This window comes from Tympanuchus pallidicinctus, unplaced genomic scaffold, assembly GCF_026119805.1.
Source record: "Tympanuchus pallidicinctus isolate F22 unplaced genomic scaffold, pur_lepc_1.0 scaffold11, whole genome shotgun sequence".
NCBI lineage: Eukaryota > Metazoa > Chordata > Aves > Galliformes > Phasianidae > Tympanuchus > Tympanuchus pallidicinctus.
This window is the reverse complement of record NW_026294627.1, coordinates 1,589,493-1,616,741: the sequence shown is the minus strand read 5'-3', so window position 1 is coordinate 1,616,741 and position 27,249 is coordinate 1,589,493. Positions and strand designations below refer to the sequence as shown.

Below are 27,249 nucleotides of genomic sequence, written 5' to 3'. Positions count from 1 at the left end.
TGCTCTATGGGAGATGTCCCTGCCCATGGAAGGGTTGGGCTGGGTGGGCTTCGGGGTCCCAAATCGCTGTGATTCCGTGATTCTGTGATTCTATGATTTAAGATTAAACCAGCGAGGCTGGCGCTCACCCACCGCACTATGGATCAAGTCCTATAGAAACGGGCTGGATCCACACCCTGGGTACGAGGCAATACCAGCTTGGGGAGGGGGGAGGAAGGTATAAAGGAGGGTGGGCACTGCACTGCGTGGCCCGTGCTCCCCACGCCGGGCGCGGGCGTGTTTTGTATCCTTAAAGCGGGCAGGAGGCGTGGTGAGCCAGGGCCGGGGCTGGTTTCCTGCTTCCCCGCTCAGAGCCGCCGCTGGAAGCGGGCGAGCGGCTGGGGGGAGGCGGTGCTCAGCCGCCCCCCAACCCCCCCCGGTCCCTCCCTGCCTCTCTCCCTCCCTCCTTCCCTCCTTCCCTCCTTCCCCTGCTCCGGCCCTGCCCGCTCCCTCCCGGCTCCCTCCTCCCCGGGCCGGCGCTGCGGGCGCTGAGCGCCCCGGGAGACAGCGCTCGGTTCTCGGTTCTCCTCTGCCGGTTCCATCAAAATGAGCGGAGGAGGAGAGGTTGTGTGTTCGGGCTGGCTCCGAAAGTCGCCGCCGGAGAAGAAGTTGAGGCGATATGTGAGTGAAGATACGGGGATGGAGATACGGGGTTGGGGGTATGGGGGGTAAGGATGAGGATCGGGACGGGGACGGGGACGGGGATGGGGATGGGAGCTCCGCACCCAACAGTCGCTGCACCTGCTGCCCGCTGTTGGCTCCGTGCCCCCCCGCCCGCTCCCATCGGAGCCACCCCGGGCTGCGGGGGACAGCGCTGGGCGCCCGGTCCTTCCAGTGGCTGCTGGTTTGCACAGCCGGCTCGGCACAGCAGTGCTTGAGGGGTACCTTTGTCCCTAAGGGTAAAGGTAAAGCATCTCCGCTTCTCTCCTCGAGCCCCATAACGGTCGTTCCTCCCCCCCCCCCCACCCCACCCCCCCTCTCCGCCCGCGATTCTTCTGAATCCCGCAATGTTCCGACGCTTTGAAGATCGCCCCGGTAGCGCTCGGATCGCCCTTTGTGCCATTAGCGGCCGAGATCAAAACATTTTGAGGAAGTTGTAAAAGAGGGTCCAAATGCCGCCTCTGTCACATTCCCCGCTGTTCGTTGAAAGAAATAACTGTTCTTCAAGCCCTGCTCTGCCTGATGGGCTCCGTGCAGGGCTGGAGGAGCTGCCACCCTATGACTCGGCAGATCCCTCGCCCCGATGCCAGCATCAGCTCATGAGGATGTGCCTGGTTGAGTACTCTCTTTCCTGGGGACATTCACCCTCCACCCATGGATGCTCTCCCTCCCTTCATGAGGATCTCCACCCATGGATGCTCTCTCTTCCTGGGGATCTCCATCCTTCGGTCTCATCTCTATCCCATGCATGTGTTTTTTTGGATCCACCTGCCTGGTGTTGTGTGCTGGAGGCATTGCTATGTACCCTTCAAAGGGAGGTGGCTCGTTAGTCCTATTTTACAAGCTAAAGTAAGGTTGGAGATGTATCCCATTTGTGATTTGGGGTTACCAGCCTCACCCAGAGCAGAGGCAGCCCGACATCAGTGGTTCTGTCAGCCCACCCCAATAGCAGCCTTATCAGTGGTGCTGTGTCTCCTTGCATTGGACTCTTTGCAATCCTTTCCCTTGAATGCCTGTGCCCCTTTGAGGTGTAGGGATGGAGCCAGGAAGGAATCCAACCCCAAATGTACTGAGACAGAGGTGCAGATGGCTGTTTGTGTGGGAAATGTCCAAACCCCTAATCCACGCAGGCATTTCTGGGAGACGGACGGGATGACTTTGTGCACGCTGAACTGTGGAGGATGCTTTTAGCTTAATGGAGCAAAGCACCTTCCTCCCTCAGAAATCAACTAATTGCCTATCCTGAGTCACCGGTGGCTTTAACTCATCGAACATCATTAGCTCCCCGGCGTCCTCCCCGTGAAAGGGCGCTCACACCGCCGCCTGAATATCCAGCCTGTGCTCCGGCATTCCAGCATAAATCTGCTCAACGCCACGCACGAGGGCGTGACAGGCTAATTACCGACGTGCATAAGGAGTGCTTTTCATCCAGATACACCCCAAAGTGCTCTTTGCAAGCCACCCATGTTTCCAAAACATCCTTATTTCCCTCCCCCCCCCCCCTTCTCCCCGGAGGAAGCGCGGTCGCGGCGGGATGCGCCCATCCATCCCACGCAGCCGTGCGGGGCAGGAAGCGGCGCTGGGCAGATGGAGCTCGGGGGGATTGCTGGGCACTGACTTCCCCTCCAGTCACTCCAGTTGCCGTGGCTTCCTGCCTTGTGGGTTGGGTCTGGGGATGTTTGTCACCCATTCTGCTCCATCCCTTTGGCAGCCCTTTGGCAGTGGGGTTGAAGCCTGGTTGATCTTTCAGGTCCCTTCCAAGCCAAGCCGTTCTGTCATTCTACAACCCCTATGCTTTTTACCATAGTAGTATAAATATCATCCAATAGTGGTTGGATGTGTTGATCAAATGATTCTCTCCAATAGTGGTTGTGATTGTGAAGCTGATAACACTGCTCCCATGCAACCTACAACAAAAACACACGCTCGGACTTTGATTTTCCACGCACAAAAAGCCCCCACGGTGGCTTTTGTACAGACTCCCAAGGAAGGATTCGCCGCTTTTCTTGGTTTATATTCTGCTTTGCGACCTCAAAGGAGGAATCTCAAGCTGCAGGATGCTGCTAATTGGGTTTGAAGTTCCTGCTCTGCCTGTATTGACACAGGGAAGATGATGGATTTATTTTCTTTTTGACAAGAGCTTTTCAGCAGTGTGGGTCTGCCCATGGGCGTGTTGCTGAAACTGCCCTTGGAAGGGCTGTGCTTTGTAAGCCGGGCTTTGTTTTGGTTTTACTTTTCAAGGAGAGCTTTGGCAAGAGGGGAGGATGCTCAGTTTTCTTTATGTTATCCATCCAGAGTCTGCGGGGCAGGGAGCTCTTCTCTGATCCTCATGGCGTTCATCTGGAGTTACGGTCTCGCTTTAGTGGACTGTGTGTGGGAAATACTGGGGTCAGGAGTTTCTCTTCCATGGTGTGATGCTCACCAGATCAAACAATGACTGCTTCAAGGTTGAAATCAACTGTGCCTTTCTTGCTTTGTAACTGGGGCATGTGTGCTCTCGGGGCCTCAGTCTGTTGGGCTCTGGTCTTGGATGAGCCTCATAGATATGGTACTGGAGGAAAATCAGGCAAACACTTGAAGATCAAAAGCATTGGAGGCACCAAAGTACCAATACTTCAGCTCTGCTTGGGATGCCAAGGTCCAGCACTGGTTGGCTTGAGTATTTTTCAAGGCAAACACTTTAATACCTTCTCCCCTTGTGACTTTCACGCGTGGAGAGGTCTTATTATGTGCAGCCACAAAGCACAGAGCCATCCTTTAGCTCTGGCTCTTCCTTAAAGCACCCATGCAATAAATTAACAAATAAATAAATATGTGTAAGTGTATATATATATGTGTGTGTGTGTGTGTGTATATATATATACATACCAAATCTAGTCCCTAACCAAACCCCTTGGCTTTCGTTGTGTGATCAATTATCTCCCAACCCCAAGTGGGTTTGGGGACTCAGTTCTCTTTATGCAGAGCCAGGTTTGAGGTGGACTCCCATAGAAAGGCAATGCAGAAATTAACTGCTGTCATTGTTGAGGAGCTCAGAGCTTCCTGTCGTTAAGTCAGCATGTACATTTATGTACCATGAAGGCAGTGTGTTTTCTGTCTGGCTGAGATGTGCAGCTACAATTCTGCTGCAAACAAAACCTTTTTTCCTTGCACTGGTTTTACAGTCCTTTAATGCTTTTCTTGTTCTCCCACTCTTTTAAACACTGAGGGGAGTGTTTTGCTTGGTGAGGCAGTGGACATCTTCACATCAAACAGGAGCAGTTTGTTCAAGGTCATGGAATCATAGGATTGTGTGAATTGTAAGAGGCCTTTAAAGGCCGTGTGGTCCAGCTCCCCTGCAATGAACAGGGACACCCACAGCTCCATCAGGTGCTCAGAGCCCATCCAACCTGACCTTAGGTGTCTCCAGGGATGGGTCACAACCACCAATTTGTGCAGCCTGTACCAGTGCCTCACCGACCTTATTGTAAAAAACTTTTCCTTATATCCAGCCATCTGAAGGTCATCTGAAGGCTTGCTATGTCTCCTGTGCGGTGGGAAGAGCTTAAGGGATGCCGTGGGTTGAGCTGCTGAAATCCTGCAGCCCTATTTCTCAAGTATCTCCTGCTGAAGGGCTTCTTTTGCTTCTTTTGGGCCCTGAAGTAGATCCTCAATATCCCACCTGAAGCTGCACAGCAAGGACATCCTCATTAAAAAAGAACAAGGGATGTGGACAAAGGAAGCAGGCATAGGATGAAGACATAGGCCAACCTGTGCAAAGAAGTGCTAGGCTGCCCAAATGATTGGGGTACCAATATTTCACCTCGGTTGGCACGCTGCTAATTTGGGGGGATGGGAGAAGAAAGACATCCTTTTATGTCTGCAGTGAAAGTCTAAGAGATGGCTGTTAAGCAAACTGTGTTCCTCCTTTTCTTCCCAGTGGGTAGCTGCTGTGTTTGTCTGTGCCTTACTCAGGATGCTCCCCTCTGCTGAAAATAGAAAGCAGTTGCAGACACTCCTGAGAAAAGCACCAAAAAATGAGCAAAAACCTAGAAAGCGTGTAAAGGCTAAAGGAAATGAAGTTGTTTAGTCTGGGGATGAGAGGAGAAATAACAGTCCTTGAGCATGTCAAAGGTAGCTGCAAAGGGGAAGGGAGTAAACTGTTGTCTGAAGCCAGCAATGAGAGGCCAAGAAGTGCTGAGCTCAAGCTGCAGCAAGGGAAATAGTGTTAGGAAAAAAATTCCTAAGCTCTGCCTGTGAGGAGTGGAACAGATGGTTAGGGATGAGCCCGGAGTCTCCGTCGGAAGATTCAAAGAGCAGGTTGTCCAAGCAGTGCCTCGGGAGCTCCTGTTGTGAGGCAGTGGAATAAATTTGACAAATTCTCCACGTCCTTTCCAGTACTGGTTTGGGTGAGTTTAGGGATTTTGAGCCTGAATTCAGGAAGGACAAGAAAGAGGCTTTACCTGGGCATACATGGGATCAGAGGAAAGAGGGTGGTGGGCATGGAACAGGCTGCCCAGAGCAATGGGCGAGGGCCTGAGCTGCTGGAGCTCGAGGAGCATTGGGACACCTCTCTCAGACATCGGGTTTGGATTTGGGCTGTGCTGTGTGGAGCCAGGGGTTGAACCTGTTGACCCCTGTGGGTCCCTTCCAACTCAGGATACGGTATGATTCTGTGATTCCAGCTGTCCAGCTGCCTTGCTGCACCCTGCTCCTCCCATGTAATCTACAACCTTGATTCAAAAGAACCATCAGAAGGTTTGGCTATTGTCATCTGCCCCATGATTCAGAGGAGGGATGAGCATTTACTCTTCCATAGAAGGGTTTGCAGGTCAGAGGGTGCGTTCCCCTTGCCAGGGCAGCACCACCTCTCTTGTGCAACACTGCACAAGGATCATGCTCCCTCTCTCTTGTTTCTCTGCCGCATCATTACTGATGAGTCAAAACACACAGCCTCTTCCCTGCAACCTTCTCTTGGACCTCTTTCCTTGGGAACAGGTCTGCAGCACTTTCTTGTGGTCGCTGTGATGGTGGTGATACTCTTCATGGTGATCATCTGGACAATTGGACTGGGTGACTTAGAGGTCTTTTCCAGCCTCAGTGGTTCTGTGATTCTTGATCTAAAACTTCCATCTACTGTAAGGGTTGTTCAGGGGATGGTGGAACCAAACTCTTGGTTGTGGCAAATGGCAAAGCAAGGAACAGCAACAACAAACTGCCTCTTCCCTAATGAGGTCATGGTGCAGAGGGTAAAGCTCCCACAGAATCTGCAGGGTCTCTGTCTTTGGAGAATTTTAGGGCTTGGTTGGAGAAAATCCCAGCTGTCTTGATATAGTCCTGCCTCACAGAGCTGGACCAGAAAACTCCAGAAATGCCTGCATGCCAACATTTCCCATATATCTGTGGCATAAAGCAGCGTGGAGACACCGAACTAGGAAGCAATGTAATTGCTTTAGTGCAGCTTTAGTGCAGTTGGATAGCCCTTCTTATTTTTATTTTATTTAGTTAGTTATCTATTAGCAATGTGGCCACTAAGATGATCAGAGGGCTGGAGCAATCTTCCTATGAGGAAGGTTGAGGGAACTGGGCTTGTTTAGCTTGGAGAAGAGAAGTTTGTGGGGACACTTCATTGTGGCCTTCCAGTACTTGAAAGGAGCTTATAAACAGGAGGGGGAATGGCTATTTATGAGGGTAGAAAGTGATAGGACAAGGAGAAATGGTTTGAAACTGAAACAGAGGAGCTTTGGGTTAGATATTAGGAGGAAGTTTTTCACACAGAGGGTGGTGACACACTGGCACTGTTTGCCCAAGGAGGCTGTGGATGCCCCATCCCTGGAGGCATTCAAGGCCAGGCTGGATGTGGCTCTGGGCAGCCTGGTCTGGTGATGGGCGACCCTGCACATAGCAAGGGGTTGGAATTCGGTGATCCATGTGTCCTTTTCAACCCAGGCCATTCTATGATTCTATGATATGCGCTATGCTAAGGCAGCTCCTCTGTTACTGGGTTTGATCAAGGTGAGCCCAAAGTCATGCCCAAGGCGTAAGGTATTTCTGTTGTGAACGTCATGCTTTGTGCTAAGACAGTTTGGCTGACATCTCTCCTTTGGGGCTGCGTTGTGACTTCAGAACTGACTAGCGGTCCTGGCCAAGCCCACAGTAGATGTGAGAGATCAGTAGGGGTAAAACACAGGTTGGACTTAAGGACCACAAATAATACTTGAGGAAAGTGTTTTCGGAAGCTTGCTTCATTTCCCTTTGGAAGAGAGCAAAAGTGATACTCAAACCCTTCTTTCTCTTTTTCTTTTGGAGTATGCTAGATGCAAGAGATGATGTAATATTGTTTACCAGACCAAAGCACATAATTTATAGTAGTGACTCAAAGGCAGAGCAAATATTATTTATTTGGATTACAGTAGCAGCTGAGGAAACCAGAATTTGGACTCAAAACACTTGGTGTTGGCCTTGAGCCAGCAGTGTGCTCTTGTGGCCAAAAAGGCCAACGTTATGCTGGGGTACATGAAAAGAGCATGGCCAGCAGGTTGAAGGAGGTGATCCTCCCCTCTGCTCTGCCCAGCTGAGGCCGTATATGGAGTACCGTGTCCAGTTCTGGGCTACTTGGTTCAAAAAAGTGAGGGAACTGCTGGAGAGAGTCCAGTGGAAGGCCACAAAGATGACTGAATACCTGGAGTATTTCCCTTATGAGGAAAGGATGAGAGATCTGGGACTCTTCATCATGGAGAAGAGGAGACTGAGAGGGGATCTTATCAATGCTTATTAGATATCTAAAGGGCAGAAGTCAAGTGGATGGGGTCAGGCTCTTTTCAGTGGTGCCCAGCAATTCTATGATTCTGTGATTCTGTGTTGGGTGTTCAATGAGGCCATGTCTGCCAGAAGGGTTTGGTCAGATGGGGATACTGAGACATAGAGCGAGTTGGTGGTTTGTCTGCACATGTGTTGAGGGCCATCCCTGCTTGACTTAGAATAATTAGAATATAGAGTCATTAAGGTTGGAAAAGACCACTGAGATCATCTAGTCCAACCCACTCCCACCATGCCCATTAATCCATGACCCTCAGTGCCACATCTCCACGTCTCTGGAGCACCTCCAGGGACAGTGACTCCACCACCTCCCTGGCAGCCAAAAACCAATGCACTGCCACTCTTTCTTAGAAGAAATTTGTCCTAATATCCAACCTGAATCTCCCCTGGTGCAACTTAAGGCCATACTTCTCATCTTACCATTATTACCTGGGAGAACAGGCTGACCCCCACCTCACTACAACTTCCCTTCAGGTAGTTCCTCCCATCTAGTTGAGTCAGTACTTCCCAAGGTCTTCTTCCCCTGTTGTAATGCTGAGATGCTGCAGCTGGATCTTAGGGCAGCCAGAGGTGGTGATGCAGCACTTTCATTCCTATCTTGAGAAGGGTGCACAGGGAGCAATCAGAGAGCTGAAATAGGCTTCTGAGTTCTGTCGCTCCTGTACTGCATGGCCCACCCTACCTCCATGGCACAGACCCATCCTGCCAAGAATTTGAGCAAAAAGAGGTTCAGCCTAGGATCAGCAATACATGTTGTATTCAAGAATAAGCCAGGAGTGTAGCTTGAAGAAGAAAAATCTCTCATCTTTATTGCATGCTGGCTGATCTCTGGGCATCACCACTGCTCCCTTCAAAGCTCAGAGCAGAGCAATGCAAGGGGGAGCAGGGAAAGCTTTGGGATTTTGCTTGACGTTTCCACTTTCATCCATTACATCTCAGCATTACATCCATGCCAAGAAGTCTTTGGTGTTAGAAGTGAGTTGTTTACAGTGCTGAGCTAATCACCTTCTATGATTGAATGCTTTTGTAGTATATATATATGTATGAAAATTAACAAAACATCAGCCTCGCTCCAAAAGAACTCATAGTCATCTTCAGCTTATGAGCTGTGCCTTTAGAGAATGAGAGGAAAATGTGAGTGCTGGCAGTGTGTGTTTCTTGCTGTGTGTGATAGCCAGTGGTGCCTGTTTCTCCAATGAATCTGGAATAATTTGATGCCAGCAACCTGTGGGGGGATTTCATCTCTGGATTTGTCCTCTTGTATTTGATTCCCTCTTTCTGAGCTCTTGCGCAGTTTTCCTGGAGGAGGTTGGAAGGATCTGGGAAATGTTGCATCAGTCTGCATTACAACAATACCTAGAAACGAACTTCTCTGTCCAAATGTGATATTTCTCACCCAAAACTGATGCCTGCTCAGGATGGGAGGTTCACTTTGAGGCCAGAAATTGGACGTTTTTATTTATAGTTTCAATCTGGCTGTGCAGCAGGACCAGTTGAGAGCAGCTCTTAGACATTTCTGTATTAAGCATTTGAATTGCTTCTTCCTCTTAGCAAGCTTTGCCAGTTCTGCTCTGGCCCCTTCTTCCCGTGGCCTCAGTAGATTTAAATCCTGTGTGTTCAGTCTGTATTTTTCCCTGTAAAGTATTAACAGAGATTTCTTCTGGTTGGATTTTTGGATGGTTTTTTATTTCTTTTTTTTTCTATTACTTTCTAGCACCTTTTGGGCACCTGAAATACTTCCATTGTGTCTCATGGGTTACTCTAGGACGCTGTCCTAACGGCATCTCAGCACTTGTTATGCATCATATTCCGCTTAAACCTGGTATTTTCCAAAGGCATTTGCTTTGGAAGACATTTAGACATCTTGCTGGTGGTGTTCCAGCTCCTGCATCCATATGGTAGGATGGAAATAACATTTGAGTCAAAGATTTGCGGTCTTTGAATCTCAGATTTTCGGTGATTAAGTTTTGCTGATGATCACAGCTGCTTGTTCAGGTTCCACCCTGACTTTCTGAATGTCCCAGTGGAGTTTTTTACTGCTGCTAAAGGATGTCAGTTGGCTTTCTCAACAGACACTTAATGTCATACCTGAATGGGGATTGTCTCATTCCCAAAACTGATTGGTAAACCTGCCTTGTCCTCCTCTTTCCTGGTGGCACTGAGGTGTCTTCTGACTTTTCCTGCTGTCACAGAATGACAGATTGGCGTGGGTTGGAAGGAACCTTAGTGCCTGTCCAGTTCCAACCCTTACCATGGGCTGGCTGCCACCACCAGGTCACCCAGGGCCCCAACCAACCTGACCTTGAGCACCTCCATGGATGTGGCACCCACAAGAACAGGGAAGGTTTAGGTCCTAATTCAGCTCGGGTGTTCAGTGCATCACCACTGCCTCTCCCTTTCAAAGTCTCTCTCAACTCCCTTCTACAGAGCACCTCAGCACATCCAAGTCTTCCTGCCATGCAGCTTGTGGGCTTGAGATCCATCCAGTGCAGGAAGGGGCAGACCCAACACATACCCATACCAGCATATTTAAGGCAAAAATAGCCAAGCTGCTCCCACGCCGTCCGTCCTGCACACAGCTCCTTTGATTCCAGCTTTTCTGCAGCTCTCTGTGTCATTCCTAAATAACCCCCTCCAGATAGGAAGCTCCCAGGAAAATGTCATTTGCTGTGACAGAGGAAGAATTGCTGACTTGAGGCTTGTGTTCTCCCTTCCCTGCCTCCTCCAGCCCCTGACTGCTGCACACAGTGTCAGAGCGGAGTTTCCAGCGGGGCAATGGGGAATAGAAGAGCTCATTGTTTTGGGGTCAGGGCACAGGGTTGGGGTGGCAGAGGAGGGGAACGGAGCTGGCAGCTGAGCCCATCCCTACCTATATATAATACGTGTATTATCCGTAGCGACGGCAGCGGTGCAGACAGTGAGCAGTGTGTGATTCCTGCTGGCTCAAAGCGGGGGTAAAAGATATTAAATAAAGAAAAATATGAAATAGAAGACAAAATAGAAGAGATGGGATGCTGGTGATCATGGGGAGAGCAGAGCTTGGGGTCCTACTGTCTGTGCCGGGCAGATGCTGAGAAGCGATGCAGGCTGGTCCCTGGAGGAGGCTGGAAATTGGGGTTTGAGCTGTGAGCCATCTGTGTGTGCAGAGAGCCTTCCTGCCAGCAATCGGGACTTTATCCCACAGAAATGTGTGTGGGTGGACCCCTGACACCAAGCTCTTTGCAGAAGGGCGAGGAGAGTGATTAGGAGCCTGGGAAAGCTGTACACCATGGGTCTGCAAAACAGCAAGGGACAGCCACCTTCCAGAGAGAGTGAATGGGAGAGAAGCCTGGTAGAGCACATAGGGGTGCCATCCGTGCAGAGGGGTCCCACCTTGGCTGCTGGGATGTTTTATGGGGTGCCTCATAGCGTTTGGCACATCACCAAGGGGCCATGGGCTCCAGTAGCACACCGTGAGGTGGATATCCCACCCCATCACTTGAACCCACCCGTAGAATGGGATGTGTGCGATGTGACCCCATGTAATGGGGAGAGCTGTCTGTCATGATGTGATCCGTTGGGGAAATGTGATGCTGGACCCAGCTCAGAGCCCACGTTGGTCCCCTTTGCACTCAAGAATCAGGCATTTATGATCCCTTGGCATCAAGTGTAGAAAAGGAGCTGGTCAGGGACATTCAGGCTTGCAAGACTTCTTGGAGAGTTCCCACCTACAGCACGGCCTGCATCGTTCTGGGACCAGCAAGATCCAGCACAGAGCCTCTCCCACCACCGTAATTTGTTCTCCTGAATTGCACCCCTTGCAAAGCAACACAAGCAAGGGCTGGAAAGGACCGGGCTGTTGTCTTAAATGCTTGCAAAACACGTTGGCTGAGGCTTCGACTCAGAATCAATCAGTGAGCTCGTTTTAGCATCAAATCAGCACGGCCAGCTGGCACGCATGCAGGAGATGCATCATGTGCTGGCGTTCCAAGGAGCGGTTTGGGATGGGTTCTGTGCAGAGGGGAAGGTCGTTTGCACACTTTTTTAATACTGAAGGCGCTTCAGTAATTACACGCATGCGCAAGCGGAGGTAGGCTGTCCCACAGGTCGGTGTTGTGGACGTTCGTTTCCGTGAGGATCAAGGTGCTGAGGGCAAGAAGCTGCAAGATTTGCATTTCTAATTAGAAAAATAAGAACTTTTAAAGCCTGTTCTTTGTATTTCTTTGTACCTGAGGCCGCTCACTAGCCAGCCATAGCTGGGGCTGAGACAGAAGGTGAGAATCCAGCACTATGTGCTCTGGATGAGCTGCTCATAGATCACACGCTCCTGTCTGCCGCACGGTGCTGCTCAAACTGATGTGGGTTAGGCATGGTCCTCACCTCCTTTTGCAGTGTGGGAGGGCCCTGATGTAAACCCTCCTTTGGATTTGTGGCTGTCAAGGCATGTGGAAGTTATGACTAATTATAAAAAGAGAGATTTAGGTAATGTACTGGGAGGAAATTCTTTACTTGAAGGATGGTGAGGCCATGGCACTGCTGCTCAGGGAGCTGTGGGTGCCCCATCCCCAGAGATGCTCAAGACCAGGCTGAATGGGGCCCTGGGCAGCCTGAGGTAATGGGGAGCAACCAGCCCATGGCAGAGGCTGGAACTGGGTGGGCCTTAAGGTCTCCCTGCAACCCGAGTCAATCTGTGTTTATCCCTTTGTACCCAAACACCATCAACATGGGACGGAATCATAGAATCATATCACAGAATCATAGAATGGACTGGGTTGAAAAGGACCACAATGATCCTCTAGTTTCAACCTCCTGCTATGTGCAGGGTCGCCAACCAGCAGACCAGGCTGCCCAGAGGCACATCCAGCCTGGCCTTGAATGCCTCCAGGTTTGGGGCATCCACAACCTCCTTGGGCAACCTGTTCCAGTGCCTCACCCCCCTCTGTGTGAAAAACTTCCTCCTAAGGAAGTGAGGATAGGTTTGGGTTTGTTTTCTTGCTCTGACTTTTTACACTTTCCTTTTTTCACTTGTTAACATTCATCTAACCTGAAAATCATGGTATCTTGGCGTCACAGCGCTGAGGTTCAGAATTGAAGGATATGAAGGATCTGAATACCCGTCATCCCAGCTTAACAGAAGTTTGGGGTGAGCAGTTGGACATCCAGCAGGTTTCTGAAGGAGAAATTGCCTTTGTGGCTGTGCTGGATGCTTTATAAATAGGAAATGGATGTGTGAAGTGACTCCTAGGCTGTCAGAGAGCTGAGAATTGGATATCAACATCCACCAGCATCCTTCAGTCCTATCTTCCTACCCGTTTCTACATTGCATCCCACAGAATCACTCATGGGTTGGAAGGTCCTCTGGAAGTCATTGGTCTCACCCTGCTCAGGCTGTGCTCCCGGTTAGGAACCCCTCATGTCTGCCTTTCCTTGCAGTCAGTGCTCCCAGACATAGGGTCTGAATTTTGGGAGGTCCTGTTTGGAGTTGGGATTTGGACTCGATGCAGCTCATGGGTCCCTTCCAACTCGGGATATCCTGAAATCCTATGATCAACGAGACAAGGCGAGGAGTGGATTCAGCCTGTTGGAAAGCTCAGCCCGAGAGCCAGGACAGAGGATCTGATGAGCGGAAAGCCTTTCAGACGTGGGAAAGGAGGGGGAAAGCTGAGCCCTTGATGCTGGTGCTGCGCTCACCGTGGGTTTGTGCCCTGCAGCTGCAGTCAGGGGATGTACTCAGCATACACACGTGAGCTTGCTTGGGTAACAAGAGTAAATCTCACCCTACTTTAGTGTGTCTGGGGCTAAAACGTGGTATAATAGCAACGCATATAATTTTGTACCACGAGCTGGTAATATACTGTGCTGTTTTGGCTATCAGAGCAACAGCTAGAGGCTGTTAAGATAATTTAGTGGAGGCTTGCAGTTATAAATACATTTCCATCATGACTGCGGGTTCTAATAGATATTAAATTCAGCCAAAGGGTTTTTAGTATGATTCTTTTTTTTTTTTTTTTTCATTGCATACTGCCCGGTGTTTCTGTTTTAACTCATTTATCTTAAGGAATGAATCAGGGGTGGCTATTAAATATGTTGGTTTGTTTTTAACATAGAAAGTAGGAGTTGTAAAAGGGAAAAACAAATAAGAAAAAGGATGATGCAGTTAATGTTGTGTAATGCAGTCCTTCAGCAGCGTGGCTCTGGGGTGCCCTACTGCCATCCATGCTAATACTACTGGTGTGTAGAGTAGCATGCAAAGCTATCGTAGTGCAATTCTTTATTACACACAAGGGTTTTGATTGGAGTGTTTGGGGTGAAAAGGACAGGAATCTTCTCTGTCCACTTTGGCCTCCATGCAACCGTGCAGAAATTAAGAACTCCTGTTTTGAAATTGGAAGACAGCTTTACCCAAACGCCTGCATCTCCACTCAGGACCTTAGAAACCCCCAGAACAACACCCATGGGTTTCCAAACCTATGCCAACCCCATAAAGACATCTCCATGCAGCGCTGAGAGGCTGGCAGTGTGAGAAGCAGTGCAAGCTTCTGTGGGAATGCCTCAGTTCTCCCCCTCTGCTGCCTTCATCTGAATAATAACAAGCAAAAGTTTGAAGGCTTGGTTTGGAACTGGCTAGGTCTCCAAAAATAGGCTCTCCCTGGAGATTGCTCCTACTTCCTGCTGGGCTAGAAATGCTGTGCTGACAGCCTCTGTGCATGGAAGTTTAGGCATCTCTTGGAACCCAAAGCATGAAAGAATGCAAAATAATAAAGGGAATCAGTTGAGTTTATTGAAAATCATAGAAGGCATTGGTTTGAGCTTTGGAAAGTATTCCTCTCCTCCTCTCCCGCATGGAACGGCACCTGAGCCAAACCCTAATATTTACAAATATTTTTGAGATATTCCAGATTTTTGAGTTCGACTTGTTTTGAGTTCTTCCAGGCTAGCCTCTCTACTGATAAATAACAGCACTGGGCTTTGGCCATGTTGGAGCTCCTGGAAAGCATGGCCCCAAGCATCCATTGCTACACTTGCTTCAGCTCTGTTTTCACCCATTCGGAGACGGCTTTTTATATATATATATGTGTGTGTTTTTAGGTTGGAAAGTCTCTAACAGGGCCAGTGGATAGCTGATACCATCTAGTATCTAGATAGTAGTATCTAGTATCTAGCATCCTACAAGCTTGTCATCAGGAGTTTTACCTACCATCTCTCCTTGGTCTTTCCATTTACTTTGGTCCTCCTTTTTCCTCTTCTTTTAATTCTTAACATTTGGTGGATCCCTGCTGTCAGCCCCCTTTCCTCAGTGTGTACCTTTTTGTGTTTGCTTACTGAGGACCTGCTTGGACAGTGCTGAGCACCTGATGGAGCTGTGGATATCCCTGTTCAGTGCAGAGGAGTTGGACCAGATGGCCTTTAGGAGTCCCTTCCGACCCAAACATTTCTGTGATTCTGCAAACCCATTGCCATCCCCCATGCTGCAATATCTTGCAGAAATGCAGCCTGAATCCCTGCCTCGAAGCACAATCCTACAGTGAGGACCAAGCCTTACTACTTCACACACACACACACACACACAAAAAAAAAACCCAAACAACTCCAATATGTAAAAAGCTGCATTGTTAACCTGAATTGTCACATGGCCAGCCTGGGCTCAAGATGCTGGAAAATCTAAATTTCCAAAGTTGTTGATTAGGGATTTAAGCATGAAGCTTTTTTCCTCCGTCCCCCAGCTTTAAGGTTTCCACAGGGGTGGCTCAGGCGATGCAGACGGCTGGTATTTCACCCACCATCTCCCCAGCCACACCAGCATCACCTCTAAAACCTCTAAATGTTGGGAACAGCAGTTCAGAAAGGCAGTCTCAACCTTTCCTGTCTTGTTTTTCCCATCTGTTTTTAACAGTGTGCTCTTGCCATTTGGACCTTTCTGGGCTCGATCTTGTGATCTCCTGATGTAGTATGACATTTCCAGCTTATTAGGAATGCTTTTGTTTATTTGATGGACTTTTTATTTTTTTATTTTTTAATATTATTTCCTTATATAATTTCTTGTTAACTTCTCTATCTTTCTTTTTTCCCCATTTCCCCTACATTGTGAGGAGGTTATCCCATCAACATGTCCTTCAGTTCATTTAGGGGCTTTTTTAAAACCAAACGATAAAGGTGATTTATTTTTTTTACCCTTTGCTTTTCTACCACTGTGTAATCAAAGCCCAGGTCCTAGGGTGCAGAAGCATGGGAGTTCTTAACGTTGAGTTCATTTTTGCAAATTGCTTAAGGAAGACCAGCAAGAATGGATTCAGGGCTTGAGGTATCAAGTGGTGATTGGCTGGATGTAGGATTGGGGTTCGTCTCTGCCTGTAGCGTGCTGCTCTCCATAACCCATGAGACCTTCTCCAAGACCTCTTTTGTTCTCTCTCCTTAAATACCATCTGGTCCAACGGATGGATGTGGGAAGCAGGTCGCACAACCCCATCAGGCTTATATTTAGCAAGGCAAGACATTGGGACGAAGCCAGTGTGCCCGCATTGATTTATTCTGGGTTGGTTCAACTTCATGCTTCAGGACCAAGTGCTGTGCTGCTGTGACCTGTTGGGGATCCATCTGTCAAGAGAAGGTGCTGCTGTATAGCTGAAGGGTTAGTTCAGGCTGCCAGAATTACTCCCCAGAAGCCATGGGGAGCTCAGAACTGCGGTGTCTGTGTCCTAATGATTTAAACATCGGAAGGCAGAGCTCCTTCCCAAAACCTCGCAGCTCCAACTGCATCCAGCTGAGCAGCAGAGACTTGTCCCTGTGTAATGAATCTGTTTTATGCATTGACTTTCCCAGAGAGCAGCCTTCATCTCACTTTGTTTTTGCATAGAAATCACCGTGATTTCCTCCAGCGCCAGGGGAATATCATCAGCAGATGAGTATCAGTAGTCATAGCAATATTTTTTCTCAGTGGCAAAATGACCCTTTTAATATCATCCCCACAACCACAGAATCATAGAATGAACTGGGTTGTATCGAAAGAGATCTTAGAACTCGTCCAGTCCCAACCCCTGCCATGGCAGGGACATCTCCCATGGACATGGAGCCTAATGCCCCATCCAGCCTGGCCTTGAGCACTGCCAAGGATGGGGCACCCACAGCTTCTGGAGCAGATATATTTGTGTGTATTGGCACTGGAATGGGCTGCCCAAGGAGGTGGTGGAGTCACCCTCCCTGGAGGTATTCAGGAAACGTTTAGATGTTGTACTGTGGGTTTACTGGGAAATAGTGATGATAGGTGGATGATTGGGCTAGGTGATCTTGGAGGTCTTTTCCAACCTCAGTGATTCTGTGATTCTATGCCAGGGTAAACCTCATCTTCCTGTTACATTGAATAGTCTTGTTTAGTGGCAGATGCAGTAGAAATGAAAGGAGATGGCTGTAAAAAGGAATGATTGCAGGTGCCTCAGAGCAGGGTCAAGAGGACAAGCTTGTCCTTAATTGCATGCTTTATCCCAGCTTAGGTTTGAAGGATACAGAGGATAAAAGCACTAGGCTCGGATGGATTCGTTCAGCTTGCTCAGATCCACTGAATTTAGCCTTCACAAGTTTATTTTTAATGCTGGGGAAGGCCTCACCTGCTGGAAATCAAGTGGATCGATGCACACTCGGGGTCCTCATCCGGCAGGAAGGGCTCCATGGTGGATACACATCGCACATCCCTTGGTTTTTCTCGCTGCTCATCTCAGCTGGAATTCGGCCTCTGGGGACTTCTGCCAGAGTTCTGTGTTGGCTTTCATCCCTCAGAAGGACATGGGAGATAGGAGGGGATTCTTGTGCTCAAAGCCCTTTTACGAGCCGGCCCTAAAGGACGCAGCCAGGGCGATTTGTTGCCTAGTAGGGTCCCTCCAGCATTTCTGAATGGGGTTTTCAGTATTCATAACCACGTCGTGCAAAAGGGGCCGTCAGTGCTTCAAATCATTAACGCCACGCTGCTGCTTTTCCTTTGCCATCTTTTTATTCTCCTCGTCCTCCCTCAGTTCTGTTTGTTGTTTTACTCGCTCTGTGTATCCTTTCAGAAGCAGCGCTAGCATATTTATTGGTATTAATTGGCATATGTGCAACAAATGTCACGCGAGGATCACAGAAAGCGTTGCCTTGGAGAAATCAGCAGATGTATCCCACGTGGGGAATGGGAGGCAGCATGGGAACCAGATGGGCATCAGCTGCTGGCATACCCTGATGGGGTTGGCCATGATTGTGTCCTACGTGGACCTTACAGTGGTTGGCAAATGTTCACTTCGAACTACTCCAGCCATGCCCTGGAAACCGTGCAGTCAATACCACAGCACCCAAGCCAACACTCTGCTCCTTCCCCATTGTGTCACCAAAAAAATGGGAGAAGTCTTTAGGAGGTGATAATAGGAATAATTTCCTGAAAGGATGGTTTTAGAGCTACTTATCAAGGTGTACCACCAATGCAAGCAGAAGGACCAGACTTGGAAGTGGACACGGAGCACAAAGAAGGCCTGAAGCCTCATTTTCTTATATTTTTACCCCACTGAGCTGCTTTTCAGTCTTAATGATGGACAATAGGCACTTGTTCCCAGCCTATGTCCCGCAGACAGTGCTGGGGAGGGGAGCAGCCCTCGCCCCGCTGTGCTGGGGGAGTTGATTTTTCCAGCCTTCCTCCTCAGGAACATTTGGCTCAAGGAAAGATTGTGGAGGAGGCAGAGCTCAACTGAGCAGAAAAAACACGTGTCCTTGCAGTGTACTGCTTGTAGAGCAGTGCTTTGGGTTGTTACTTTTTTTTTTTTTTTTTTTTAAAATATGTTCTCTATTTATTTATTTACTTATTTTATTAATTTTAAGTGTGTCTAAAAGCTTAGGAATCATGTGAGGAGGGTGGGGGCAAAGCCGTTCTGATGGATATGGGCTGTGTAAATATAAAGAAGAGAAATCTTTTCTGCACAATTTGAGTTCTCCCAGCAATGTGTTCAGCCTGGTTTTTCTCTTTCTCATGCTTTTTCTTTGGATGAATAAGTATGAGGATAGCAGAGGTCAAGGAAGCTTTTAAGAGCTTCATCTAAGCCCCTGCATGAGGCTACCATTGTCCCACTGTCTCTCACACAGAATCACAGAATCATTCAGGTTACAAAAAAGAACTGATATCATCCAGTCCAAGCCATCCCACCATACCCACTGACCACGTCCCTCAGTGCCACATCTCCACAGTTCTTGAACACCTCCAGGAATGGTGACTCCACCACCACCTCCCTGGGCAGCCTGTGCCAATCCATCACCACACTGAGAAAAAATTTTTCCTAATACCCAACCTGAACCTTCCTTGCACAAGGAAACAAGGTGCAGCATCACACCACGTCCCTTCTATTTGCAGCATGACCCAGTCCCCATAGGAGAGAAAGATACAAGAAAAGCTGGCTGCTGGGCTTTAAGACTGTGGAGCAAAGCACTGCCATCCTCTCTCTGTCACCACTTTATTTTCAATCCCAGCCTCTTCCTCCCTCTTTCTTCTTCCTCCTGCCCTCCCTAAATGAAACATATTGCTTCATCCAGATACAAGACGCTGAGCATACAAATTGCAGGTCCAAGTCTACTGCTCCTTTGCCCAACCTTACCCCCCCATGGCAAGCACTGTGCACAGCCCCATAGGCACTCAGTCAGGTTATGCCCAAAGAGAGAATGACAGCATGGTGTCTTTTGGTGGGTCCAGTTGGAAGCATTGATATCCAAAAGCACTGTGTGAGCAGAATCACTGAATGGCTGAGGCTGGAGGCACCTCAGGATCCCTCTGGCCCAATTCAGCCCCAGTAGAAACACCCAGGGCAAGGTGCCCAGCACCACGTCCAGGAGCTTTTGGAGATCTCCAAAGATCAGCCCCCAGCCCTGCGCTGATCCCTGTTGGCCATGCTTTTCCTAATGCAGCCAAAGACACCATTACCTTTTTTATTAAGGCATACTGCTGGCTCGTGTTCGATTTGGTGCCTGCAAAGGATGCCAGCTACTTTTCTGCAGTTTGTGCACTCTGGGTTGTTGCATCTTAAGGAGGTGCTATGAAGCCAAGTGAGGGCCAGAAACAGTGATTGCATGAAAACCCATTTGTCTGTGTGTACTGAGACAGCTGGTGAGAAGGAAGAGCGTTAGGAAAAGAGGGAAACACAGGAATGTAGCAATTCAGGAAAGAAAAACAGAATACTGCGGGTGTGTCTATCGTGGGGCACTGGGTTATCAGGATCAGAGGTGGTTCCCTTCTGGCTTTATCCTTCACCTTGTAACACAGCAACCAAACGCTGATGAAACCACCTTGTGAAGTTAAATTAGCACCGCCTGCCGTCTGTCTCCAGCTGGTGTGATGGAGCTGAGTGAAGTGCACCTGGGGGGTATTGCTGCAAAGGGCAGAGGGGCAGCGACGCAGAACCTCTGCTGCATCTACTCTTCCTCAACATCCGTGCTGTGCTGGCCAAAAAAATCCCTGACCCAGATAGAGGAAATGAGGATTTGCAAGCTGGTTTCTACCACCGAGTTTTAAACATGTGCCAGAGCCAGCTGAATTCTCCTTGGGCTCTTTCTCTAGATAGTCGTTTTGTTTTCTGGCTTGGACAGTAAATGATGATTTAATAGTGAAGTGAATCAGTGTATTTGATCTTATTACAGTGATATAAGTCAAATCACATCCTGGGAGGCTTTGTAGTGCACATGAGGTTGCTGTCATGCCCACTGATGGGCAAGGAGAGCTACGGCCATGAAGGGATGGTACCCAGCAAGAGCTGCTTCTGGCTGTTCTGGTTCTCATCCTGGAAATGTTGCAGTCTCTCTCATGCCTCAAGTGGGATTGGCCTGATCTCAGTGGGTTACTTTGGGCTAAAAGGTGATGGTCCCACACAAATATGTGGTCTGGGAGAGAGGCAGTAGGAGTTACAGGGAAAAGAACCAGCTCACTGGCCTCACACCCTCCCCGTGCATGTTGGTGAGCTGCTGTTTTGCCCATTAGGGAAGAATTTTGCTTCAACTTGCAGTTCTCCTGCCATCTGAGTCCTGCAGGATGGAAGAGGATGCTTGCAAGTGATATCATGTTTCATCACAAGATCCAGTGGGTCCTGAACACAGCCATGATACTCCACTGAACAGTACAGGATTGGGATGCACAAGGATGTAGTTGGATGGCCTGACCTTATGATACACCATGCAAAGAGCCAAAGCCCCTGCAGTTTCCGAATTGTCCCCTCCTGCCCCTATTTCTTAGTGAATTATAATGATTATTGGATTCAGAGATGTATGGGTAAGGGAGACAAGGATTTTGAAGAACTATCATGTCTATCCTGTATGATTTTCTACTTTCTTTCTTTCTTTTTCTTCTGCATTCTCTTCTCTTACTTCTGAAAAGGCATCATGGGGTGTCAAATTTTGTCTTAGCTGGGGTTGGGAGAGGCTTGTTTCCTCCTTTGTTTGCTTGTTTTAAACATTATGGGAGAAACTGTAAGAGAACAGAGCTGGGACAAAGTTGGACATGAAGATGTAGCAGAACACGGTCTAGTCCAGCCTCAAGAGCTGCAAGACATTATCTTGGATTGATCATGATTTTAGAGTGGTTTTGCAGATGAATCTCTGAAGTCAACTGGGAAGGTCAGAAGAAGATGGGCATCGAGGATTGGGACTGGATTACCTTCAGATATATCTTCCAACTCAAACGATTCTATGTCTGTATGGTCAGGGTCCTTTATTCTCATTTGAAAACAATACCTCAGCAAGTTTACCTCTGGCAAGATCCTTTCCTCAGGCTTTTCCAGAGATTCATCAAGTTACATCTTCTTGCATGTGAGCAAATAGGGTTGTGTTATGGTGCTATACAGCATGTGAGACAGAGGGCGATGCCAGTGGGGTCCTTATCGACTGCACATCCCTTTGGCTCAGCCTCACCTCCTGCCTCAAGCTCTGGAAACTGCTGACACATTACATAGAAATGATGAGCAAATGGGGGATTTCCTCTCTTGCAGAGCCTGAGAGCCAAGCATGTTTCATGTCGAATGTTAACGGTGCAGAATCTTCAGCAGGGCTGTCAGAGAGCTGCTGGGCTGTCTCAGCAGAGAAGGAGAAAGGGATTTTCACTTCTTACACTCCTACCTTACCTCTTCCGAGGCTTTCCTGCATGGCTTGAACCTTTCCCCAAGTGCACACAGTGGAAATTTGATGATTCAACTTCTTCCTGCAGCTTTTGTTGCCTCATCAGCTCCAAAGTGTAAACTCATCGGTCTGTCTTCATGTGATTCCCTCAAAATAGCTTCCCTTGGGCAGATGGTGTGGGGACTGGGCAGCCTTGTCGGCACAGTCTCTTTGGAGAGCTGCCACAGCTCATCCTGCAGGATGGTCCCTGCAAGATTTTAACTTTTCCAGAAGAGAACTCTCGTGAGCAACTTTATGCTATGTTGAGCAGTCTGGTGTTCTCTCTGTTGGGTGTCTGAAGTGTTTTGAAACCCTGGGCTCGCTTCTTCTGAAACATCCTTACTTCCTCCTGTTGGACCTGGGGAGAGCAGGAGCTGTGACACACTTCAGCACCTCATGTGATATTGACCAAACCTTTAGAATTTATACTTGGGGGTTTTTTTTGTTGTTGTTGTTTTCTTGTTTGTTTATTTTTGGAGCAAACCCAGTAGTTTCTTGCAAGAGCCCCACACAGTTGTCTCAAGGATGGAGGGGTGGAGCTGGCTTCTGGTCTTGTTCTTGGGGCTGACCCCACAGCCCATTGCTCACAGCTGATGTAACATGGCTTCTTTCCCTGAACACTTCCACGTTGCCCTGCGTGCCAGTGAGAATCACTGTCTAAGAATGAGAAGTGATTTAGTTCCTAAGCAACCTCTCTCCTGGCCTCTTGCTAAAGAGTGACTTAGCATTTTCCAAAGGAAATAAAAGAAAGGCATGGATGGCAATGTGTCGGGGCAGGTTCTTCTAATGCATTTAACCCCCAGGATGCTGGTTTAATGAGCAGCCACCAAGCAGCTGGGTCAGTGCCAAGAGCAGCATCGTTCTCATTCTTTCCCACTGCTTTCATTTTCTTCCTGATCTCAAGACATCATATTGTCTGCTGTCAGTTCATTTCTTCTGCTCCTCTCCATTCAAAAAACAGTAGAGTCAACTAATGTCATTTTATAGGGCATTTCTGCTGTGGTGGCTATGGGTTTTATTTCAAACCCATGAATGCCAACCCTAAAAAATTAATTAGCAGGCCACATCCCTATCCCAGCCATTTCTGTCCATCTGAGATACTCCTACCACCTCCATTAGAGCAGTGTCTCAAGAGATTTAAATCTTTACTGTTTTATCTTGTTTGGATTCCCATAAGGCAGGGCTTCATGTTAATGATAGTTTGACCAGCTTTAGCCAGACTATAATTCTTTATTTCTCTGTTATAGAGCAGCCAAAGCAATGGGCTGAATGTGTACATTCAGGTACTTGGTGCTCGAGTGGATATGTTGTATTTTGAGCCACAACTGTAGGGATTGGATGAGCTGTTGAAAGGAAGATTTAGGAAATGAGATAAGGGAAACCATTCTGCAGAGGAGCTCCAAGCCCTTCAGCCTCTTGGTGGCCCTGCGTTGGACTCTCTCCAGTATGTCCAGGTTTTCTTGTACTGGCTCAGAACTGGACCCAGCATCGAGATGTGTCCCACCAGCCCTGACCCATAGGGGATGGATCTCTTCTTGTGATCTACTGGCAGAGTATTCTCTGCCCAGCACAGCCCAAGAGGCTGGTGGCAGTCTTTGCCATGAGGACACAGTGTTAGCTCATGGTCAACTTGGTGTCCACCAGGACTCCAGTCTGGAGAACAAAGCTACTTTCCAGCCATTCAGGCCCCAGTGAGACCTACATCTCTGCCCAGCTATCTAGCCCATATCTCACCAGTTTGTCTATGAGGACATTATAGGAGACAGAAAGGAAAACATTAGCAAGCATTACTAAAATCACGTTGAGCAGCACGCATGCTCTCACTGAGCCCAGCATCTCCCCCATAGAGGGCCATCAGGTTGCCAAACATGATTTAGTGGTCTTAATACAGAGGCCTAGGGTTCAGGGGATTGAAGAAGGTCGAGGCCACATGGTGACAGTGGTGACAAGCAGAGATTTTGGCTATAGCAGCATGGGAGGCATCCCTGGGCATGCACAGGGCTTCTTTGTAGAGCTCAGAAAACTTTCTCCTTTATGTTTGTGAAGTCAACAGCCAAGGGGGGAGGCTTCATACAAGGAGCACTTCTGCTGGATAAAGTAACACTGTCTAACCCTGAGTGCAGCCAAATCTGGCACAGATGCGTGGTTACATTAAGCAAAAGCTTCTTCAGCTCCTGATGAGGCTTTGAACCCAGAAGGAGCTAATGGCAGGTTTGGGATTAGGACCCAAGCATGAGCTAATGGTTGCTGATGAACCCCTCAAGCTGCAATGAGTTTCTATATATACTAGGAAGGAAACGCTGTTAGTTTTTATTCTTCTTCACTTAAAAAAAAAAAAAGATGAAACAGTCTGGCAGAAAGTCAACATGCAAGGAATGGGGAGGCACACTGCCTCGTTTGTTGGAATGGCCGACAGATTAAATTAAGGTTTAAAAAAAAAAAATAGCGAGGGAGGGAGAGAGAACAAGCATTTTCTATGGGCAGAGTTCATTCGCAAGTCACTCATTTCTCTTGCTCTTCAGGGAGTGATATTAGACAATTAGCTAATTGGTTTGGGGAGGTGACCTGTCAGTGACTCAAGGAGGAAATGTCTCCCGTGCAGTTTGACATAAAGAATATATTTTCAGCCCGTTGTGACAGCTGCAAGCACCCCCCATTAAAATCGAGCATGTAATGGCTGTAATAATAGCGAGCTTGGAATCCATCGTAGCGAGGGAAAAGCAATGAAAAACCTGATAACACACACTAAATTGCAGCCAGAGCCAGTACGTTACGTTGTCATGTTCGAAATATTTCTGAATTATCTTATCATTAGTGCTGTATAAGCACCAGAAGCCCTTCTGAGGTGAAAATCTGTGCCCAGTTACCTTTCTGAGCCCATCAGTTCAGCAGCTCATCTGCCTTCAGACCCAGGTACCCACACTTATGAATGATGTGGCCGATCAGCACATGTGAACTTGGGAGGACTTGGATTTTAGCCCAGTCCTTTGCAAAGACGTTCATAGAATCACTGAGAGTGGAAACAGTCCAACCATTAAAAGGTTGCTCATTCCCTTCCTAAGGTATCCATGATGTCTTCGTCAAGCTGACCGCTTAATTTTGTGTGTTCTGGCAAAAGCGGTGGGCTGGAGGAAAGAAAAGGGGAAAAGATCATCCCAGCAGGCCGTGCTGTGCACATCCCCTCCAACCCCAGACACTGATAGCACCGACGTAGCAAAAGCCAATACCGAAGGCAGCGTGTTGTGAACAGACAGCAGTCATGTGACGATGAGACAAAGAAAAGCAGGAAGCCTCCTTCAGCTGAAGTGATGTCATTTTCCACAAACAGAACTTCATTCACGTGAACGTTTAGAAAAAAAAAAAAACCAAAACACAAAACAACAACCAGGGAAACAACGGCTTTCAGCTGCTGGCGGTTGGAAGGAGCTGCTGGCGGTTGCACAAGGCCTGTCTTGAGCTAGGGGGAGCAGAATGGGACCCGGCTCTCCAGATGTGGCTCCACAGTGCTGAGTAGAGCAGAAGGATCACCTTGACCTGCCGGTGATGCTTTGCCTGCTGCAGCCCAGGACACTGTTAGCCTGTGATTCTGTGAAGCTGGCGCTGCCATGAATGAGCACGTTGTGTCCCAGCCGGCTGCCTGGCACAAGAGGTGACATCCTTCATGCCCTCACCCCCCCATACATCCCGAGAGGATATTGGGTCCTCTGCATGGATGGGCAGGTGGGAGATCCAGGAGCCTGGAGCTTGGGCCCATGTGTTTAGACAGACAGCGTTTAGGTGATGAATTAGGGCAATGTTTCCCATCCTGGTGTGTGTCTGTGTCGGTGTCAGACGGTTTCACTGCTGCACAAACAGGAGACGGCTGCTATTTTAATCGCAAGAGTTGCTCATAAAGGTCGTAAAATTAAAATAAACCCCGACAGGCTGACCCGTCATTAGTGGTAAAACCAACTGTGCACTACTACAGACGTCCCACAGCACGGTAACTGGACGTAGGAGTAGATTGCACCAAAAAAAAAAGCAGACTTTTTCCAAACCAGTTTATTTTTATGTGCATCGCAGTGAACTTTACAATACCTAGTTTGTGTCCTTTTGCATGAAGGGTCAAAACGATGTGAAGTGCTGAAGTGTATGGAAAGTTCCTCTCTCTCCATCCTATCCCACCGCCCCAACACCAGGGATTACATGGTGCAGGAGTGGCAGAGCTGCAAAGCCCATGCTGGATTTCATGTATGGGGAAACAGCGGCAAATAAAAAATAATTATGGCCACATAATCTGTGCAGAACAGAACAACAAAAGATATTTTTTCTGCAGTATGCTAAAGGAGTTACTGCTCATCCACCAGTTTGTTGGTTTGTGCAAGTGGTGTTGGAGGCTGTGGTTTGATGACCGTAAGTGTGAAGCTGTGATTTCTCTGAGGAGCTCATGCAGTGTTTGGATAAACAAACTGTTTTTCAGGGGATATGGAAAGCTGAGCTCATGGTGAGCCCCACAAAGCCGCGCATCAAGTTGTACTTTCTATGAGATGAAGGGCTGAGATCTCAGTTGTTTAAACAGAATCAGTTGAAGATTTTTTGGATAAATCTTTTAGGGAGTGAAAAAAAAAAAAAAACCTGCTTTTTCAAAACCAAGATATCTTGCAGAGAACCTTTGTTTTCAGAAGAAAAAAATAAAATAAAATAAAAATTGGAAAGGTATTTTCCCAGGAGGGAAATGCAGGTGGAAAAGAGGAACGATGAAGTGGGCACTGGATGCCCATCTCTCTGGATTTTGGGCATTTCGAGAAACTCACCCAGATGTGGAGGTTTCTTTCTAGAGATTCCCCCCACGGCTTTATTGATCACACACTAAGGGAGCCCCTACCTAAATTTGGCAAGGGTCAGACATTATTTTTAACATTTGTCTTTGGCTGTTTTCCTCTGGCTCGCCCTTTCCAGCTCTGGGGCACTAGCATGGATTCAGACCATTTGCTGGGAGATGTTTGCTAAAATCTCCACAGAGGTGCAACCACAACAGGAGGTTTCTATACATACCTCTCTCTGGGCTCATTGCAAACATCCTGCCAGGAAGAGGAAACATTTCCTCTGCCCCAGGATAACCTGTCTTCCTATAGAAAGAAAGTTTATGTTTCCAGCTGGAGCATATGAGTGTGGAAGAGGCTGCATCCCAAGGGCTGGCTTCACCGTTGGCCAAAGTCAATGGTGTGGCTCCTTGCATTGCGAGCTGGAAGAGCATCACTCAGGGTATTCTACCCCTCCCTTACACAAGATGTTAGTCCAACAGAGGTGTGCAAGGAGAGGGTCTGGAGGAAGAGTGAAAAATGCTGAGAAAGAAAGAAAGAAAGAAAGAAAGAAAGAAAGAAAGAAAGAAAGAAAGAAAGAAAGAAAGAAAGAAAGAAAGAAAGAAAGAAAGAAAGAAAGAAAGAAAGAAAGAAAGAAAGAAAGAAAGAAAGAAAGAAAGAAAGAAAGAAAGAAAGAAAGAAAGAAAGAAAGAAAGAAAGAAAGAAAGAAAGAAAGAAAGAAAGAAAGAAAGAAAGAAGAAAGAAAGAAAGAAAGAAAGAAAGAAAGAAAGAAAGAAAGAAAGAAAGAAAGAAAGAAAGAAAGAAAGAAAGAAAGAAAGAAAGAAAG

General features: G+C 47.9%; 1 protein-coding gene across 3 annotated transcripts in view; it reads left to right on the top strand.

Moving 5' to 3' along the window:
- The first annotated feature begins 378 nt into the window (after positions 1-378).
- Positions 379-27,249, top strand: part of GAB2 (GRB2 associated binding protein 2) — a 95,265-nt gene continuing 68,394 nt past the window's right edge. Inside the window, exon 1 of one of the 3 annotated variants that reach the window (XM_052669805.1) lies at positions 379-660. In XM_052669805.1, the coding sequence (XP_052525765.1) occupies positions 586-660 (75 nt within the window). In that variant the 5' untranslated portion in view covers positions 379-585. The remainder of the gene's footprint in view (positions 661-27,249) is intronic. The other 2 variants (XM_052669798.1, XM_052669788.1) reach the window with 2 other exon arrangements.